Source organism: Catharus ustulatus, chromosome 29, assembly GCF_009819885.2.
Source record: "Catharus ustulatus isolate bCatUst1 chromosome 29, bCatUst1.pri.v2, whole genome shotgun sequence".
In the NCBI taxonomy this organism is placed as follows: domain Eukaryota; kingdom Metazoa; phylum Chordata; class Aves; order Passeriformes; family Turdidae; genus Catharus; species Catharus ustulatus.
In genome coordinates, this window is record NC_046249.1 from 3,806,991 (window position 1) to 3,828,755 (window position 21,765).

The 21,765-nt window shown below is 41.6% G+C and overlaps 1 protein-coding gene across 1 annotated transcript; it reads right to left on the bottom strand.

The window, feature by feature from the left end:
- Positions 1-1,938: 1,938 nt before the first annotated feature.
- LOC117008266 (scaffold attachment factor B1-like) lies at positions 1,939-21,765 on the bottom strand. The gene is made up of 21 exons (XM_033081946.2): positions 21,577-21,765; positions 19,858-19,945; positions 18,869-18,933; positions 18,577-18,783; positions 16,494-16,556; positions 15,901-15,928; positions 14,500-15,001; positions 14,021-14,070; positions 10,985-11,085; positions 9,149-9,298; positions 8,977-9,053; positions 7,959-8,098; positions 7,551-7,642; positions 7,101-7,207; positions 5,973-6,266; positions 4,747-4,884; positions 4,244-4,286; positions 3,266-3,387; positions 2,720-2,832; positions 2,556-2,607; positions 1,939-2,302 (listed from the first exon to the last, which is right to left on the bottom strand). Exons 1-21 carry the CDS (start codon positions 21,763-21,765, stop codon positions 2,173-2,175), a joined length of 2,751 nt encoding a protein of 916 aa, XP_032937837.1. The 3' UTR covers positions 1,939-2,172.

Here is a 21,765-nt window from a genome sequence, read left to right on the forward strand (position 1 = left end):
TTTGGGTTGGTTTTAGCCTGCAGAGTGGAATAATTACTTGGTCTTAGCACTGCTACAGGAATCACAGATCAGTTGTGATGAAGTGATGGCCATGTGCTGAGGAACAGCTTCTGTTCTAAAGCTTGGAAACTAAATAGTTTATTCTGAAGCTAAATTAATCTTGAAGGTGAATGTCATCCAATTCAAACCAAGCCAACAAGAGGTCAAAAAAAAATTTTAAAATGCAAGGTAACAGTAAAAGATGCTATAAAATATGACCTAGGAGGATTACACAAGCACAGGGGAGAGTAACTGAGCAAAGTTTATCTGCATGACACCTTTTCTGAGCTTGCACTTTGCCCCAGTTGGCAGACTGTGCATATTTTCATTTTAACGTGGATGAAAACTTTCAGGAGGTCACTTCAGTCATGGCCTGGGCAAATGTAAGGAGCACCAGTGGCCTGGAGGGCACCACTATTGTAAAATAAAGTTACAAGTTGATTCTGTGTTTTTAACCCTTTGTGATGGGATTGTTACAATTACAGAATGAGCCAAAACACAGCTGCAGAACAGGGAACAGCAGGAGGGGAGAGCAGGATGAGTTCTCACTCAAGTCAGGAAGCAAATTTAAAACACAAGGATGAAGAAAGATTTGTTTCCTTTTTTAAACAAACAGATTCACGATGGAGCCAACTACCCAGAGATTGCAGAGGATTTGGCTAAGATGCAGATGGCTTTAAAAAGTGCTTAGGTTAATTCCTGAAGGATGGGTCCATCAGCAGCTCTTAAACCTCATGGTCCAGATGGAAGCTTCAGGCTCAGTAAACCCTGGAGTTGTGTCCTGCAGGTTCCAGATGCTTCACTGCACCCCAGAACCCAGATAACCTCTATTAACACCCCATTTCTCTAACTTTCCAGTGTTCACTGCTCTTGAAGCAGCACAACTTTGATTCCAGGTCTACTCCCCCTTCTCACCAGGCCAAACCTCCCACTAATGAAATTCTGACTTTCATCTAGAGTCTTCTCTCTCTGGCTTTTGCTACAGACCAAATGTAACCCCTTTGAGCAAAGCACACCATGTACAAACAGAATATTGCTCCTCTGGTGTGCTCAGAACTTGAGTTCATACTTTTCAGGATCTTCTGTACCAGTTCTTTGCCCTTTGGTGATTGCTCTCCAAAGCTTCATCACTGTAATGTGCTTTCTCCATTGATCAATGAAAAAATATCTTCAGGCAACTCATAAAAAACCCTCTATAAAGATGGAAAAACCCAGTGATCCTATAAATGAAAATAACAGGAGGGATTTTTTTCCCTCCTTGCATCATAAAAGCCATTTTAGGGTAAGGCTAAGGTCATGCTGCTCCAGAGATGTCTGCATGAAGACAAACTGTAACTTGGATCATTTGCACCAGTCTTGATCATTCAGTTCCTCAACACAAAATGATGCCAAAGCACAGCCACTGGCTGCTTCTCAGGAAATGATGGATGGTAAAATTTCTGGGTGTAAGACTGGTGGAGTTTTGGACTACCCTGATCTATGAGAAACTAAATAAAGTGATCCTGACAAGCACCTGCAGGAGCAGCTCTGTGCTGTCTCCTACAGAAGCTGTGCTGCTATCACAGAATGGAACCCCTTTCTCAGACATTATATTGCACATGACACCAGATGAAAAGAATCCTTCCTCACTTGCCCTACAAGCTCCTGTGGCAGTTTTGCAGTGGCAGGGCATTCAGACTTTGACAGGTGTGATCCACTTACATCCTCTCACGGTGGCACATGGGCCATGGTTCCATAGGTTGCTAACTGACAGCTCTCAGGTAAAACAGTACTTCACTGTTTCTGGGAGTGCAAAGGGACACCTGTAAGGCATTTTGACACTTCATCTTTGAAACAAAGCTATGGTTTAACACACAGCTGAAGAAATCTGTTTGACAGGGGCTGCTGAAACAAAGCAAGTAACTGTAAACTGGCGTTTATTTATGGAAAATGGAATGCTTCATTAACAAACAGTTTAAAATGGGATATGAACAACACCTTACAAAACAAATGAGTTCACATTGGATTGAGTGACATAATATGGCAGCAGCTTAAAAAAAATTACACTTACAGTAGCCCATAAGTTACAATTAATGGTAACCCTGGGTAACAGATCTGTTTCACTTGCCACCTTGCATTAAAAACCAAACACAATCAGTAGCGACGGTTGAACCGAGGATCGTTCGGTCTGTTTGCCCTGTCCTGGCCAGCAAATCCTTCTCCTTGCATTCCTCCTCCGTGCATGATCTGACTCTGATTGCCACCCTGCATGAAACTGCCACGCCTGCAAAGGGATTCAGACATTTAGGATTCTCTCATGCTGGTATAGTCAGGTTGCTTGAATGGGTGTTGTTTTTGTTTTCACTCTTCCTTAAAATGCACTACATAAAAACTATGGGGATATTTTAATAATTCTTGACATTTAAGTAACAAATTAGACAACTGATACTCCCATAAAATGTTTCTTTGGCAAATTTAAATAGAAGAAATTTCCCTTAACAGGAGAACAAACACTTTGCTCCTTTTAAAGTTCTTACCCTGACATGCCTCCACGATGCATCACATGGCCAGGTCTGCCTCTACCACCACCTAAAAGAGAGTTCAAATGCTTCCTTTATATCCACAGCAAGAGTTTTTCTTCAAGGGAAATGTCTCTAATTTCTTCACACAGCACAGCTAAGGAGCTGTGTAAGAACCATACCTTGCCATCTCTCATGATCCCGTCCTATCATCCCTCCATCCACGCTGCTCTGCCAGGAACGATCTTGGTGCCCTTCAAACTTCCGACTGTGATCTCCCCAGTCACGTCCATCCCTGTAAAAACATGAAATTCCCATCTTCTCACACGAGCCACAGCACATGAAACGGTTTTTATATTTGAATCTAAGTCACAAACTTCCTCAAATGCTTTACTAAGGCTCGTATGAATCTTATCTTCATATTGCTATCTGTTAAGTAAGATCTCAGAATATTTCTGCTCAATCCAACTAAGATGACAAATAAGTAAGATATTGGGGGAGGACCACTATCCTGAAAATAGCAAGCTTTGATAGGAATGTTAGTTAAAATTAATAAAAAGCATTGATGTGAACTTATTAAAAAAAATCAGGTGCACAAGGCATCAAATCATCTGCAGTCCATACAACACACCTTTGGTGAAAGCTGGAAAGAAAAGAACAACTTCCAAAAAATCTGCCATGTGGCAATGCTCCTCAGGTGCAGAGGAGGAGGTGCTTTCAGTACTGACCGTGACTGGGGGGGGATCCCTCTGCTCTCACTCATCCTCCTGTCGGAGCCGTAGCTGCCCCAGCTCTCCCGCGAGTCCCGCGAGTGCCGCTCGGGGCCGCCGTGCCGCTCGTCTGGGTAATGCTGCAAGGCACAGAGCTCTCTCAGGGCTGCACACACACCCCTCTCACTGCTTCAAGCTGCTCAGCTCCTATTTCTGCATCTCACAATCAGCTGGGAGGGAAGGGAGCTCCTGACATCTACTCAAGGCTTTCCCAGCAGAGTCTCCCAGTGGGTTTGGAGGATCTTCCCAGGCTCTCCATGCAACCTGTTCCAGTGCTCCCAGTTAAAGGGGATTTGAATCCTCTTCAGATAGATTTGTGTTTCAGTTTGTGCTGACTCTTGTCAATGGACACCACTGAGTGGCACTTGGTTTACACCCTTTCCACATCCCATCAGTTATCAATGCACACTGGTAAGATCAGCCCAGGACTCTGCATTTCCTGCTCTTGACCTTCAGGATATTCCCATCAGCCCAACCCTCCAGTCCATCCAGGTCCCTCCAAACCCCACAGTAAAAGCCACTGAGGAGTCTATGACTCCCCAAAATTCATCTGTCACTGCTTGAAAGAGCCCTGAAGGTCTTTCCCCAGCCCTCAAACACAAACATCTCTGCAGTTCAGCTGTTATTGCCATGAAACCCCATAGAATGAATTTGTACTTTGAACCTTTGCCTCTTCCATGCACTCTTTTGGAGTATTGTATTTTGACACAACTCACTTGCTTTGATTTCTATCAGAATACCTACATCCAACTTTTATAATAAATATTTGAATTCAATTTCATCTTATTGAAGTAAACAAGATAATGTGATTATTCCAATACACTTTGGTAGATATCATGTAATTCTCAACTACTGAAATGTAATCTGACACACTTACTATAGGAAACCAGGTTATAAGATGCAAAGATATTTCTGAAGCTCTACAAAGCAACTCACTTGTCCATCCCGATCTCCCATAATTGTTCTGGATCCATCTCTCCTAGAAACAGACAATTAGAATCAGACTGTGATAGTAAAACACAAAGCAGTCTATAAAAATCCATTTATTTAACAACACAGATGAAAAATCCTGCTCCTACATCGTGCCACATTATCCACCAAAAGCATAAAGAGCTGCAACACATGGAAAATGTGACACACTTTGGATTCCTGGGAAACCCAGTTAATCCCAACGTATAAACCAAAATATTCTTGTTAAAATTCTAGGTGCCTACAATATTATTTTGAAGTTTTTCAGAATCCTACAAATATGTGAAACAGCATTGCAAAAACACTCTGACCAAGCCTGCCAGAAGCTTTAACCACGGCACAGATCTTTTCATGGTTTTGGAAGAGAAAGTCCACAGACACTAAACAGCATGTGAAAAATAAAATGCAAACCAAGCACACTAAGTACATATTTCTGTCTTTTCAGGCAGCAGTGGAGGTAAGACACCAACCTGTCTATTGAATGTTCCTGGTAACGCCCACGGTCCCTGTGATCGAAGTCGTGGAAGCGATCCTGGCGACTGAAGTCTGAGTGGTACCTGTCATTCATGGCCATTCGTTTTGCCTCTGGCCAGTATGGATCATCCCTCCTGAAAGAATCAACAAACTCCTTTCAGCCCAGATAATGCCTTTTGATACTGTTCCTCCTTCTAAACCAAAGGAAAGGCAATTACAGTCATTTCACGATTATAAGCTGCACCTCTGGTGTCTTGGTTTACAATACAGGGTGATAAAAGGTATCTGTTCTATCACCATCTGTTGAGGGTGGGGGCAGTGATCCTGATCTCTGTGGGAGATATTCTGCTAATGGGTCATCCATTGAAACCAGGCAGGGCATTGTTCTTTATCTTTTCACAACCCATCCTTCCTCCAGGAGTCATTTTCTGCTCATGGCCATTGAGTCCCACTGTGGGACTGATAAAATTACTGCATCCCATTGGGAGTTGCTCCAGCCAGGGGGAAGAGCCCAACATTTCTTACCAAGATAAAAACAGAGGTTTGGGACACTAAGGGAGCCCTTTCTCCACTGGACTCCAGAGGAAAACCGGATTCCTCCACATCACTACTGGACCTCCCGAGGGAAACTGCACCTTGTACAGGAGCACTGCTCCAACTGAGCCACATCTGTCACTGCAGGAGGATGCAGCCACCATGGAATGGGACTGCTGCCAACACCCTGCCTGATGGGTGTCAGGTTGTACTCTGACTGTGTCAGGGCTTGGGGTTTGTTTCTTTGTAGTGCTGTATTTCTATTTTAATTTCCCTAGTAAAGAACTGTTATTCCTAATTCCCATATCTTTGCCTGAAAGCCCCTTGATTTCAAAATTATAATAATTTGGAGGGGGGGGGTTTACATTCTCCATTTCAAAGAGAAGCTCCTGCCTTTCTCAGCAGACACCTGTCCTCCAAACTAAAACAGCAACTTTTTGTTCTTTGTCCATATATAAGCTGTACCCCGGGTTTGGACAAAAATTTTAGTCAAAAAGGTGCGGCTTATAATAATGATGTTACTGTAAGTTTAGAAGAGTGTTGAAAAACTTGGCCCATTAAACATGACCATCTCAATGCAACCAGCAACTGCTGAGAACATGTCTATGGCTTTTTCCAGTCCAGCCAGATGAGACAGAAGCTGGCAGGGCCATTTCCCACTGGCATCAGCAGGATTTGGTGGCTTTACCTGCCATCTATGTCATAGGGTCTCCTCATGGCAGATCTCCGCTCCTGCTCGTAGCGCAGCTGCTCGTGCTGGCGCCGCAGCTCCTCCCTCTCGCGCTGGATCCGGTCCTGCTCCCTCCTCCTCTCGTGCTCGATGTGCATCCTCTCCCTCTCCAGCCTCTCCCTCTCCATCCGCTCCCGTTCCAGGCGCTGCCTTTCAATTTCCAGTCTCTCCCGAGCAATCTCCAGCCTCTCCCTCTCCTCCCTCTCACGGATGGTCTGGAGGTGCTGCTGCCGCTCCCGGCGCTCCCGCGTGCTGTTTGAGCAGAGACAGAAGTTACACATCAATGCTTCAACAAAGAAAGGAAGTTAAAAGAGTGTTAAAAATTAAAACCACAGTGGCTGCAAACTTGCCTCATCCGAGGGAAGACACTCAGTGTACACACAAATTCATTTAGAGACTGAACAAACAACTCCCACAAAACCCATCCCTGGGGGCAAACACTTCTATATCTGAATTCAAGTGCCAACAGATAATTCTATATGGTCAGAAGAATCTGAATTCAAATGCCTACAGACACTTCTATATGGTGAGGAGAATCTGAATTGAAATGCCAATAAATGCTTCTATATGGTCAGGAGAATCTGATCCAAATGTCCACAGTTCATTTTTTATACTGAAATGAAGTACCTGTGAAGGATATTTTATTTCTGTGAAGAAAGGCAGGATGGTATGGTGGATAATAACTCCACTAAAGCTCAGGATTTAATAACAAGGGTGAAACATTTTCCTCTTCAATACAAACAACAAAAGCATTTTCCTCCTGTTCAACCTGACTACTTTTAGGTGAGAAATAGAAGTTTTAATGTGTGGAGAATATGAACTTCAGGTCACAGTTCTAGTAAGGAATTTGAAGGATGGCAATTATGCCTTTAAACATCATGAAACCTATTAAACATATGAAAACAAAGAAAAAGCCCCACCAAAAAATAATTAAAGACCTACATTAAGTTCCGTAGATACCCATAAAAATATAACCAAGTTACAAGTGGGGAAAAAAATTGAAGGCCTTTTTCTCTTATTTTACTTAAAATGCAAATGACATCTATTTTAGGGAAAGAGCCCACCCAGGGTCAGTGCTGCTCTTACCGGCGCTGCTCTGCCTCCCTCATTTTCCGCTGTGCTTTGATTTTGTCAAAGGGGACAATCCCTTGTCTCTCTCTGCTCTCTGATTTGCGGTCCTGGCTCTTAACGCTCTGTGTTTAAAAGAGAAACTTTAATTTATTAAAGGACAACCATCACAAACACTCCTCTGAGCTCTGTTTCCATCTGTACAGTTCAAATCTCAAAGCTTGGTCCCTGTTTTTTTCCCAAAGCTGTTCTTTTTTACCATTACAGACACCATATATTCATACAGTAATATCTTGTCCCATTTGTTTGACAGGATTTCAGCCAAAGGAAAGGTATTTTACTAATTAAAACCATGTTATAGAAACTCGAATTGGACAAACTGGCAAGACAAGTGTGGGTTTACAATGCCAGGCAGGATTCAGGGTCTGTTTCTAAGGAAAGTGTTTCCCATGCAGAAGCATCACTCACTCTGTCCTTTGATGTAGTGGATGTTTTCACACTAATAACAGGTTCTCCTTTGGATTTATCCATGACTACTGTTCTCTCTGTTCCTTTACTTCCTAAACAAATCACAAGTGGAAAGAAACAATCAAACTACATGACCTACATCACTCATTGCTACACCAGAAGTTCTGTTCTCTAAAATGTGAGAATGGGCATTTAACCCTCTCTTCAAAATCAATTATTTCACTCCACCTAATCCAGCTACTTCTTTAAAGGATTGCACAATGTCAAACATCTCCCCTTCCCCTTATCCATTCTGGATTTCCAAATAAGAATCTGAAGAAATCCTAGACTATATCTTTGGAAAGAACTACCTGCAATTAAATACTCCTACATTAAAATAGCTGTATAAAAAACCAACAGCCAAATTACCTGATTTTACAGTTTTAGGCTGATCTGATGAACCAGATTTCTGGTCATCTTTATCTTTTTTTTCTTTTTCATCTTTATCTTCTGTCTTTTTAGAATCATCTTTTTGGTCAGATTTCTCATCCCTTTTAGCACCACCAGGTCTGTAGATAGATATTGACACAGATTAGATTAATACAGACTGAGAGAAAAGAAAATTCAAAGGAAATGCCAGCAACAAAGTAGAACTCTGATGTGATAACAATCAAAATTAGATTTCCAAACATTTCCTTCCACAACTTCCTGCACCATAAAACAAGATATTCAGACCATCCTGTGCAGTAGTCAACAAACTTGGCCAGGATTCAGGCTCTCAACTGGAATAATGAAGACAAATTCACACCACCATGTGCTTAATGCCCAGAGTTTCTTACACAACATGCCAATGAACCATTTTTGTCAGGTAACTGGGTGAAATAATAGCAAAACATTCTCAGCAATCAGTATTTAATAGAAGTTATGCCTCAAGAAGATAATTCAAGAAGGCAAATCTCTTAAAGGTGTTTAATTCACTCTCTTAGTGCCTCTTTCAGTTACTTTCAGCAATGCTAGTGAGGAAGAACACATTGCTCAAGAGGAATATGATCTGGGAACAGATCTTGGACAACTCTGTTGTAGCTGTTTGGGTCTTGGAGGAAACCCCACTCCAATGACACAAGGTAATGAAGAAACAGTAACACACAGACCAAAATTCCCTTGGTCTTTCCTCCTACACATTTAAGACATGAAAGCCCCACAGTCATTACTAAACCTCAAATTAAAAGGAGTGCTTGAAAATGCAACTTCCCAATGCCTACTTTAAAGCACACAAGAGAAACATTTTAATTTAGGCACTGAACATCAACCAAAGTCTATGAAAAAATCCATGTACTCCTCGTTTTGAATGCTTGCCACAGAAATTCTTACTGCAACTTTATTTTCCTGACATCAACACAGACTGAAGAACAGCAAAACACCTTTGGTAGAATTTTTAACACAGTACCTCTCACTGACTGTTTCTCTCTTTGCTTCACTCTCTTTTTTTTCACTTGTCTTCTTCCCAGCGGGTTCATTTTTTGCCTGAAATTCATTTTGCACATCATCAGCTGAGAATGTGGCCTCGATCATTTGCACAATCTGCTGGCAACTCGGTATCTCTGAGGCCCACTACTCACTTTTTCCACAGAAATGATCTTGCCATGCAGCTCTGTCTTGTGCAGGTGGGTGATGCACTTGGTGGCCTCCTCAGCTGTGGACATGGTGACAAAGCCGTAGCAGCGAGCGCCAGGACTGCGAGCGTTGGTCACCACCTTGGCCCCCACCACCTTCCCAAATAAAAACCAGGAATTATTCTCCATGTGACAAGTCCTCAAGGTTAAACAGCAAGAACTACAAGCTCCACTCCTGCTCTTTTTAATTCCTGGTCATTGCCATGCAGGAAAGTTGTGGTTTTGAAAGATTAACAAATACAAAAGGAGCCATCCGTGTTTCTGTTACCAGTGGAATGCTACAAAAGCTGGACCAAGAGGTGAGAGCTAGAGATTGAATTATTTTCCAGAGAAAGACTTCAGCGTGACAATAAAATTTTTTTAAAGGCACCACTTTGATTTAGTATCAAATATTAAAAACCAATACATATTTTTTAGCAAATTTCCACATTAACACTCAACTGCCAATTGCCACCTTCCCTTCAAAAAATGTTTATATGTCATTGCTGAGGCAGATCAACAATGTTATCTTCAATCCTTAAAAAACAGGAAGTTTCCCCAAAAACTAGAGCTGGAAAAAGTCACACAAATGGAATTTATATTTGCTCAGATATTCAATACAGCTCACTTTGTAATACAGAAATCAATCAGATTTCAGGAGTGATGTTTAAAAGTACAGCTGAATAAAAAACCTACTTCTGAGCATTTGCTTTATTGCACAAGTACATTTACTTCCAGGAAGCTCTGCCTCTGCTAATACCCTGAAGAAAAAAACAATATTTTATTTAAATGACTAAAGGGTACCATGGCATCCATCTAGAGTCAAATACTATGTTGGCTGTTGTCTACTTTTTAATTACATTTAAAATTTTGTGGTGCATCTCTATGATCAACATTTCAGGTTACCAGATGGAAGCAAATCAACGAAGTATTGCATTACAAGGAGCATCAAAAAGGTTTTACCAGTCCCACGACTTTCAAACTCCAAGCTGTGCTACAATTAATCCATTTTTGCACCTATTTGTAAAGTCATATTTAAGTTCCAGGGTATTTTTATCAGTAAAACATCCAATGGCTGATTGTCAGCACACACAGTTTGCTGGTAGTAATCTCTAAACAGGCCTCAGAGGTCTGATAAAAATCCTTATTGATGGCTCTGCTATCAGCCTTTAACTGAACTCTTTTAATTTTCCAGCTGAGAGGGAGATTTGACATTTTGTCTGTCCTGAACAGCAGCTGCAGGATCTCCCCTGCCTGCAAAACCAAACAGCACCTCCCCCTATCCCAAACTATCCAACAAGTGTTTTTAAAGGAATTGCCAGCTCCTGATAAATTAAAATTTAAGTTACTAAGGCAATTCCTAAGATAGTCCCCAGTCATTCTGTCTCAACATTTACTGCATATTTTACTTAGTCCTAAGGAAATCTTTAAAAACCATTAAATTACTGCATATTTTACTTAGTCCTAAGGAAATCTTTAATAAGCACTAAATTCACAACTGACTGTGGATTTTCAGCAGGTGAAGACACCACACTTCAGCACAGAAGTGTGTGTAAACAATTATTGATTATTTCAAATAAAGAACCACAAATGCGATTTTATATTTATTTTTATATATTCTGAACAATAGAATAATACACATTTCAGTGTGTACTTCAGTGATTTTTTCCTTTATATCCCAGAATATTTTGGATAATTGGATTCCTTTCATGGGCACTTTCAGTGATGAGTTTAAAAAGTCTTATTAACACAGTCTCAAACAAACCAAAATAAAACCAAAAAACATTAAAAAGAACCCCTTACCTTCCCATATTTGCTAAACAGATTCTTCAGATCTGTAGCTCTGGTGGTGGAAGCCAATCCACTCACCCAAAAGTTTCTACCAGAACTGCTAGCACTGCGACCTAGTTGGGAAAACAAACAGACAAAACCACAACATACCCCAAATCCTAATTATTGGGATTAATTACTTGAATCATTATGTGAATTAAAACAGAGCAGGATCATAAATCTTTAATTTTTTAAAATCACAGAGCAAGTGAAATGCATTGTGTGATTCTCCTCCCATGATTTGCTTTGCTGAAGGTAAGGAGCATTATAAGTCCAAAAATTTGGGTGGAACTACAGGTTCTAATAATCAATATTTTATATCATTCTCCAAGAAAGCAACTGGATTAGGGCACCTCTGAATTAACTGAGACCCTTCAAAATGTGCCAGGATAGATTCCAGTAACTTACAGAAGCCCTGTAAGAGCTGTAGGAACTGTGTCTGCACTCCATGTGTGCCCACATCTTTTCTTTTTATCCCAAGTCTAAGGGAATGATGATGGGATGCAGAATTCCTCTCAAGGAAAGCCATTCACCACCCAGAAACCAAGGAAATGTCTCTGTTTCTGCCCACAGAGATGCACAGTTGGGATATGGATATATGTGTATGATATATCTGACCTCAGCTGCAGGAGTTAGGGATTCCAGAACACCTGGCCAAGTCTGCATGTCTGCTAAAAGGTGATTTAATAAATGCTAATGAACTTGTCTGAACAGCCAACATCAAGTGATTAAAGAGGGAACTGAAGTCCAAGGTTCAGTGTTTGCATGAAGCATTTACACAAGGATTCTGTTTCCAGTCTCCTTTGGAATTTCTGTGCTGTCCTTCTGTCAGTCTGGGCAGTTCCAAGGCCTCAGTGAATGGGTTTCACTCCAGCTCCCTGCTTCCACACTTCTGTTTTAGGTTTTTTTGTTTTTTTTTTTTTTGTTTTTGTAATATATGGAATTTTACAGAACCTCTTTCATCAAGGGAAGTAATTTTCCCCAGAACCTTTCCAAAATGCTATTTTATTTGAATGCCTTTCCATCTTCTATTTCCTGATCATTTCAGTCACTGGCACAAGTAACTGAGAGCACAGTTATTAATATTTACTATGCAGTGATTTGTACCAATCTCTCACAAAAACACCCCAAAAAGTTGAGTTTTTTTATAAAGGTGAGCATACACCTGCCATCACTTATCTCAGAAGTGCATGGACAAAGGTGTGTCATGCACACAAATACATGGGACATGCACTGTCTTGGTGTTTTAAAAAGCTGATCCAAAGCTTTTGATGCTTTTACTCCACACATTTGTACAATTTCAAAATTACTACCAGCAGTTACTCTGGCACCAGAATCCTGGAGAAAGAACAAAGTGCTTGTTTTTCTCTTTTCTGCTATTCTACTGATGAATTTAAGATTTTTAAAACCATGTTAATGTCCTTTTTGATTAAGGATTGATCACTCTTAATGTCTCCAGGTTTTGCCCTCCCATAGGACTTTAAAAAGTGCTCCTGTAATAGTTCTGCACTTTTAAGACATAGAAATACTGGGACTGGAAAATATTTAACTTAGAAACAAGAACAATGCAGGTGCTGGGAGCCAACCATCAACACTGGAGACATCTTTTAGATGTGCAACCACTGATAGCCAAATCCACCAAGGCGAGCTCATAATTTTTCTTCCGCACTCTTGTTGACAATATTTTTAAGAATTACTGCATAGAATATAGAAAACTCCTCATACTAAATAAAATCCTTTCATACAGGGGGGAAAAGAACAATGTATGAGGCAGAACTGACTTGTATATGGTGGTTAAGGTTTCTTCTGGCTCAGTCACTTTGCTCTGCAGGCAATGTTACAGAGTCAAGCAGCTCCCTCTCACCCCTGCTCTTCACTAAGCCAGAACATGAATAAAACAAATGTCATGGAACATTATGGAACACAGCACATCCACTGCAGAGAGGGATGCAGGAGCAAGGTGGTTTCAGACACCCAAGTTCCTGAAGGCTGCTCTGAAAGCAAACTCAGAGAAGACTTTTCTCAGTCCACAAAAACAATACACTCAAGTCCTTAGGTAAAGGACAGCATGCACAGAGAACTCCTTGGAATATTCTGCAATAAGAGAACTGGAGATTACAGACTGGAAGCAAGAGGTAAATTCACCCTAACAAGGGAGTTCCAGCAGCTGGTGCAAAGTCTGGCCCAGGATCTTGGAAAAAGCAGCTGACAGAGAGGTGAGTCAGGGTTGTAAAACCCAATTAAAACCAACCTAATTCCTCCTGTCCATTTGGCAGTCAGACCTCATAAAGAGTTTCTCGATTTTTACAGGAATTGCTGGAACTTCCACACTTTAAAAGTGCTGAAATACCTGCCAGCAGCACCTAAGAAGAATGGTAACAGTCAGATCTAAATTTTCTGCCCTGGGCAGGCAGAAGAGAACAGAGAGGTGGGGTGAGCTGCAAAGACTCAGCCACCTGCTGTGTTAAAAGCAAGAAGCATGAAAGCATCTGACACTGATCAAAATATTTTCTTCTTGCTTATGATGCACCATAGATAGGATCTGTGTGGACAAAGATTTAATAAAATCAAGAAAATTTCAAGACAACATTAAGCTGTAATATTTGTGGTACTTAAATATGTGAACACTGGATCCCAAATTACTTCAGCAAAACAGAAGATGGGAAGGAGAATTCCAAGTGTATAGTAAAGCAAACACAATTGCAAAAGGTTTCTGACTCACTAACAGCTGTTAGTGGGCATCTCCAGTGCCAAAAAAGGCATAATTGCCATGTGTTAACATCAACCTTCAAAAATCAAGATACAAACACAACAGTGCAATGCACACGTTTTGAAAAATGCATAAAAGGAAAATACTTATTTTTATATTAATAAGAAAATGCAGAAAGAGGTGAATTTGTGTTATTTAACAAGTGCAAAGATTGCAATCAATTTCTACTGAAATAACCCATCCAAGAAAAACAGCTATCCAAGCAATGATGGAAGCTTTACATCCGAAAACAAACATACCTTTCTCATCTTTTGAGATTATCTTTGTATCTCTGTCCTCCTCAACAGGGCTAAAGACAAAACACCACATTATTCAAGTCAGAAAGAAAAGTGACTAAATATAAATTATTAAAAAAGCTAAAATTAAATACCTACCAGAAAATATGTTGCAAACGAAAACACACCTTTGTATACTGGATTTAAGAAATCTGACAAGAAATAACGAAGTCAGATTCTTAAACAGACTTACATTAAGAAGATGATTACAAATAAGAGTAATTTGGGGAAAACAACCTTTGAAGGTTGATGAAGGAAAGAAATCAAACCCACTGCGTTTAAAAAAAATAAAAATATCTGCACATGGAGAAATAAAAGAGACCTTTAGGAATAGGCTACAATTTCATCAGTCTCGGAGGCCAATTGAGGAAACAGCTTATTCGCATCACTTAAGGACCAATGATAAAAGATAGCATCTGGTCTAGAACGGAGAAAAAACAAACCTCTTTTTCTGATCACCGCCCTCACTGGCTGAGGACTCTTTAGTGGCAGGGGAAGATTCCTCAGAATTAGCTTTGTCTTCTGCTCTCTTGCCATCTTCTTTGCTAGCTCTGGCTTCGGCACCTGCGCCTTTCTCCGCTGTCTCCCCACTAGAGGCTTCCAGGCCTTGGGAGCGTTTGCTACTCTGATCGCTTAGGGTCTCTACCACTACACCTTCAGAGTCCGGGGCCTCTTCCTCGGGGCTCTGTTCACTTGTCTCCCCTTTTGCTACCACTAAACGCTTTGCTTCCTTCCTTGCCAAAGCTTGGGCCGATTTGCTGTCCAAAGCTAAAGCATCTTCCTCCAGCTGAGCGGCAGCGAGAGCGTCCTCTTCCTCAGCCAGCCTCTTGCCTGGCCCCGCGTTACTGGCTTCCTGCGCACGCGGCCGCTCCGCTTCGGGAGGTTCTTCGTTAAGTAGCTCAGATTTACAAGTTTCCCCCAAAATGTCGAGTATTTTCTCATTTTCTACGGATTTAACAGGAATAGAATGGCACAAGATTTAATCACCAGGGAAATACAGCAATCACAAATGTGGAACTGGCATGGCTGCCACACTAACACCAAGAGAACTGCTAAGCTACACAGAGATTGGAAAACCCTAGTGTACACAGTGTTACAGCTACCACGCTAACTGCTCTCTCACACCCTGCCAAATCAGCCCTAGCACCTCAACAGGCAAGAAAAATGCCCCCACAGATTTTACAAAAAACTTCGGGCTCAGCCTTCATATTCTTCAGCAAATCGTTCAGCTCTGTTTCTTCTCTAGTTAGCTTCCAGAGTCCGAGATGCTTAACTGAACGTATCAAGGCACTGAGAGTTCAATTTTTAAATTTCTGTGAAATTCTTTTAGCAGAGACAGTCCAACATGAGAACTGGGCATCTTCTGATGGTGCATGAGTGTGTTTGCAGTCCAGAAAGGGAAAAGTATCTGTATGAAATTTCCATGAAGAAACTCTCTTCTTTCTTCTGTATCCAGTAACTAATCTTTACATTTTAATGCCCTACAATATCTTTTTACTGCTTTCACTGCTCTCTACTTAGTAACAGAGTTAAGGTGTGTGCAATATCACAAGATCTGTTTACAAGTAGAATATTTAGCTTTTAAAACTGTGATTAAACTTCTCTAAATCCATTTATGTAGTTTAACAGGTTTTTAAACCATTTCATTTCACTGGAAGTATTTCAAGCATCACTTCACAGATCTGGGGATATGATTGGGTTTCCAATCTCTATGACCCTGCATGATCTGGATTGTCCATTATAAAAATAATGCAAATTATGTTTGTTTGCTTGGGTTTTTTAATAGTTAATGGTTTAAAAAGTATTAGTTGAAAAGAGAGGAATATGTTTTTCTTTAACAGTACCTGGCTCCAAGTGTAGCTTCTCCATTTTCTGTTTAGGAGAAAAAGACCACAGAATGAGGATTTTATAAAATGTATGTTCCAACACAGAATAGTAACAGCTCCCTGCCCAATCCCAAAACTGAAAATTAAACAAATTCATCTACTATTTTACCTCTTTTTTTTCACCATCCACTGGAAATGAGTACTTTATACAGGTAACTTTTCTGACACATTAAAGCCAAATCAAAGTATCAGCTACAACTGCATTCTTCCAAATTATAAAGAGACCAATAAAGTATCTTTGTGTACCACCACACCAATTAGAATAAAAACCAAACCCAGCTACTACTTGATATAATAGTGGGAGAGAGAATAAATCTGCAGTACAAGACCAGTTTTTTCTGCCATAAATTGAAGGAAATCTTGAGACCTGATTGAAAAGTAGAGAAAAAACCACAGGGCACCCTCAATTCACACACTGTGCTGAGCAAGGTCATGAATTGGATTCTGTTACAATTTCATATCATGCTCACATTTTCTTTTTTGTAGTATGAGAACTGAGTAAATATTAATACAACATATAACTATAGAATACAGCCACATTTTCAGTTTACCTTCATTTCAATTAAATCAGAAGAGGAGGCTTCTAAATTGTTTTCAATTTCATCATAATCTTCCTGAAAGAGTAAGAAAGCAATGAAAGCATTTCTTACCAAAAGCAGCTTAAGGATAACACACCTGTATTTAATTTTCCCTTTCAAGAAAACCAGAAATATTTTGAAGTTTTTGACAGATCTCAATGCTACTTCAGAGTGTGATCCAAAAATAAGGAGCAACATGTAAACATACCTGATATTTAAACATCTTTTTCCAATTAATTCAACAAGACATTGTCTATTTCAAAGTTATTCTTAGAGTCTTATTTCACATTTCTGTGGGTACTGAACATGTTTTTTTCACTTTACCACTTTTTAACTTTAGTTTCTAAATGAAAATAACAAGTTAGAAATGAAGCTGACTTAGGCTTACACTCTTCCAAACTGAAAACATTTCCCAAAAATCTTTCTTCTTAAAGAGCTGGGGGTAAGATGCAACCAAAACTCATTTGTTATGTGAGGTTAATCTACAGAACACCACAAAATTGCCTTTCAGGTGAAGGGGATGCTGCTGCAATGACTCTGTGTTCAGTCCCAGGAAAGGGGAGATTCTCTCCAAGCCTTTGTGTTTGTTTGGTGTGTTGGGCTGCAGACACCACAGCCAGGCTCTGCTGAAACCCCTGCAAGAGGGGGGACTCAGTGGTGCCTTGTAGCTGATAAGCCACAGGGCAGCTGTCAACCAAGGGAAAAGAAAGGTTTCTTGTTGAACCAGCAGAATGCACAGCTCTGTGCCAAGGGTCACCTCAGATGTCACACTGATGTCACCCCCCTCCAAGGCATGACCCCCCACTGAGCAGGATGTACAACCAGAGACATCCAAGTTCCACCTAAATGTAAATAGCATTAAAGTAAGTTAAAAGTGGGGAGAAGTTAGGGAACAGTCTGAACCTGTCTTTTCCCCTTTAGGGATGCCTGGAGGGTAAGAATTGTACTGTAAGTGTGATGAATGATGAACTCCAGCCAGCTTCTGTCAGGAATTAAAGCAGGTTAACATGGTGGGGTTTTTTTGCAGACAGATACTACCACCAGCAACCTGGAACCTTAATGTGTTGTAATTTTCTATGATATTAATGGTGTTACTCCATAAAGGGTTCAGTGTGAGTCCTCCAAGGGCACCAGCAGTGAGAAGACCTGGACAGGGCTCTGTGCTGTGCTCTGACTGTGTGACACTCCCCAGGGCACTGGAACCACTCTCTGATCCAGGGGACTGCCCAGTGAAGGGGCCCCAGCACAGGATTCTGACACTTTGTGGGCCCAAGGGTCCTGTGGCACTGCCAGACCAATCAAACACAAAGGCTTTGAGGAAATCTCCCTTTTCAGGTGACAGAAGGTAAATGATAAGAAGTTGAAGCAGATATGCAGACAGTAAAGAAGGAGAATTTGTTCTGTTTGGTGAGTGAACAACCTACAGTAAATTAAACAAAGCCACAAGGATCCAAGAAGGGTAATATCTGGGGAGTGAATGTGACACATGGATAAACCCTGTGCTGTCTCCAAATGACATTGCAAGCTGCTCTCAAAACCAAGTCAAAAGCCTGGCAATGTCAGAACAGGGCAACATAAGAATTCTTCTTTTATCAATCTCTAGAAGAAAACAGAACAACACAATTTCCTTAAACCAGAGCATTATTTCTGCAGAAAAGATATCCAAATTACCTGAGTTGAAAATTTATTTTTCTCACTCTCTCTATGTATAAATACCTGGATGGGTGGCTGTATGCATATATATACTTTATCACAAATAACATAAACAGGAACAGGGAATACACAAACTAATACAGCATTTTCAATTCCAGGTTCCTTTCACAGCAAGCAAAGATGATACTGAAAGGTAAGGAAGATGGTGACTCATCTACTGAGAACATTTCAAGCCTCAAGAATATTTACCATTTATAAGAGCAGGACATGAGAGCTGTGAATGGGGAATAGAATCCAGATCACATTCATGTCCTATATTCTACTGGACTGAAATACCTTGTTCATGTGCCCACATCCCTATTAAATATCTTCTGAAAAACTGCAAAGAGCTGTGCTCACTCACCTCATTTTCTGTTAGCTGATCAGGAAGCTCTTTCATTTCTGCTTCGACATTATCTTTATTATCAGACAGAGAATCGAGAATATTGTCAGGACTATAATCTTCTCCACAGTCTACAGCACTGCTGTTATCTATTTCAGCTTCATCTAATACACTGATATCCATCATGTCAATATCCTGCAAGGTATCCAGATTGGCATCAATATCCTCCTACAGAGAGAAAAAGGGTAAATGTGTATTTACTGCAGGTTACATGATGCACATTCTTAGTAACTGTAATCATGATTTCACTTACCTGCCCATCTCTGGAGTTTTCTTCCAGACCATTGTCTTCCACACCTTCTTCTTCTGGCTTCCTTCCTGAAAACAGTATCACAGCAGTGAGATGTAGCACTAGGTTTTGTAATATGTTTAAGCTTTGGTGAATTATCTGGTGAACACTCAACTTGTTACAAGTAATCCTTAAGAGGCTGATTGAGAGCGTGGGTCTGTCTGGATGTAACTGAGGTCACCTTGCCACTCCATAAAAACAGGAGCACCATCTACAAGCAGCCCAGTGTTTTGTTAAAGCTACAGTATTTTTCTACAGCTACAATTTCATTCCACAACACTTCAATACCTAAAGAGACACAACAGCCTCTAGGTAATCCATTTAAAAGTAACACCTTAAGACTGTTACAAAAACATCTCCCTTAATTAAAGGGATTTGAGAATTAGTGTTCACTTTCAAGATCTTGGACATACCAATCACATTTATGCACATCTGTCACCCCAAAACTCCTACTGCTATTCAAAGCCAACAGCTTTTTCTATTTTTAGCCACTCTGTCTTAAAAGAAGCAGCTTAATAGCCTGTTTCTCATCAGAAAGTATTTTAAAAAAGTAGCTGAGAGCAACTCGAGTAAGCCACAAGAAAAATGTACACAAGTACAATATTTAATATTTTGAAGCAATATACAGTTAAATATACTTTATTGAAATATAATGATAGAGGTTGCAGCTGCTTGCCCTGTACCTGACACAATTCTTACTCATGGTCACAAACACCTGCAATTTCAAATCTACAGTTTCATCTTCAAGTTCCAAGACTTGGTAATAAAACACAGTCAGGTGTCATATTATCATCTGAAGTTGTTATTGCTCATTAATGCAACAGAGTTTTACCATTTTCCACAAGGTAAAGCTTTTTTTTTAAATTAAACTAATTCAATAGGAGAAAACAAGTTTGTATGCCAAGTTCTAGTGCCATGCAGACAGTGGAACTGCAAGTGTCCAGACACTGTACCTTTGCTAGTTCTTTTTGGCATTTTCTTTGTGGTCAGCTCTGAGGCCACAGGAATTTCATCAGGATCTCCTCCTTCCTCCTCAATGGCCTGTTGGAGACAGGATGATATCCACTGTGTTATTTGCTGGTGTGTATTTGTACTGGCTTTGGATGGGGCAGGTGATTCCCTTCACAGCAGCTGACAGGGGGTTGTGGTTGGAGTTTGTGCTGAGAACAGGGCTGGTAACACAGGGAAGTTTTGGGTATTGCTGAGCAGAGTTTACACAATGTCAAGGCTTTTCCTGCTCCTCACTCTGCCCCACAGCAAGAGAGGAGGCACAAGGAATTAGGAACAGACACAGCTGGACAGCTGCCCAAAGGGATATTCCAGTGCTCAGAATAAAACTGGCGGATGCTGGTGGGGCTGCCATTACTTGGGACCTGGCTCAGCATCAGTTGAGCTGGTTGACAGTAAGGAATTATTTTCTCTTACATTGCTTGTTTCTCTTGTGTGCTTTAATAATTTCTTTCATGTGTGTTGGTCTTTTTTTGCCTTTACATTTCTCAAGGTTATAAAACTATCTTTATCACAACCCCACAGATTTATTCTCCCTTTTACCCTTCCACTTCTAGCTCCCATCCTGAGTAAGTGGCCATGTGGTTTAACCACAACTGCATTTGTAAGGATTTTTCAGAAACACTGGTGTCTCTCCCGAGCTCAGGTCACATAGCCAGGCAGCTGTATCACTGTCAGAAATACTAAATAAGAGGGTGGAAAACATCCCCACAGCCAAATCAAGCCACAGCTAAGGAGCAAAACTCCCTTCTCTGTAGACAGGCACATTAACGGTATGAAACTGGGAGAGACTCTTACAGGAGCTCAGGTGCATGCGTTTTTTCTCAATGTGCAGTCCTGTTAGAACCCATAAAGGGGCCAAGGCTGACTGTGCTGTTCTGGCCTCATGGAAGTGTGTGGGAATACATTCCAGAGAGGTCAGAGAGATGGAGTCGGGTCATGTGTGGTAGCACCAAGCACTAAGGCAGAAACTGATGCACAGAAAGTTTCACCTAAATAGGAAGATAAAATCTTTACTGTGACACTGAGTGTGCTCTGGAACAGATTGCCCAGGGAGGGTGGGGAGTCTCTGTCACTGGACATACTCAGGAACTGTCTGGACAAAACCCTGTACCATGGGTTCGAGGACAAAACGCTGCTGGAGTAGATGCCCCGCTGTGATCCCTTCCAACTTTAGCTATTATGTGAACAGCACAGAGAAGCACGAGAAAAGGGATGGGGAAAGGGCATGCGTGTGTGTCCGGGGGAACTGGAGAGTAAACAGAGGAAGGACGCGAGGTCGTCGGGGTCAGGCAGTGACAGAAAGGCCGAGGCCATCTCAGATTCCAGCAGTGCAACCTGAGCCGCGCTCCAGAGCAGCGACGGAGCGCGGGCGGCGGAACGGGCGCCCACACAACAGAGCAGAGTCTCCAAACAGCGCAAAGGCAATGGCTCTGCAGCGGCGGAAACACAGGGGACACGCCGGCGCCCCACAGCACCCCGCGGGTGCCCGGCAGCAGCGGCAAGCCCCGCTCCCCTCACGGCCGCCCCGCTCCCCTCACGGCCGCCCCGCTCCCCTCACGGCCGCCCCGCCGTAGGCCCCGGGCCCGGCCCCGAGCGCGCACGCGCCGAGAGCGCCCCAGACAAAGGACCCGGATGGCCGCACGCCGCTCCCCTCGTCTCACCTTCCTCAGCCGCTCCATGAGGACGCTCTTGTTGCCGCCGCTGTCCAGGTTACGCCGCTTGAGCTCAGCCCGCAGGTCGATGACTCGCAGCTCGCTCAGCCGCCGGGTTTCGGGTTCCGAGCCAAAAGACGCGGCCCCACCAAGGGATGTGAAATCCCCCAGTCCGGCCGCTGATTGACTCTCCGCCAT

Excerpts from the sequence above, each read along its gene's own strand:
- LOC117008266 (XM_033081946.2), bottom strand. The coding sequence starts at position 21,765 with ATGGCGGAGAGTCAATCAGCGGCCGGACTGGGGGATTTCACATCCCTT. Across the intron at positions 18,784-18,868 it reads AAAACTCCAGAGATGGGCAG|GAGGATATTGATGCCAATCT; the intron begins GTAAGTGAAATC and ends TTCTCTCTGTAG. Across the intron at positions 14,071-14,499 it reads GGCGGTGATCAGAAAAAGAG|CCCTGTTGAGGAGGACAGAG; the intron begins GTTTGTTTTTTC and ends TTTTGTCTTTAG.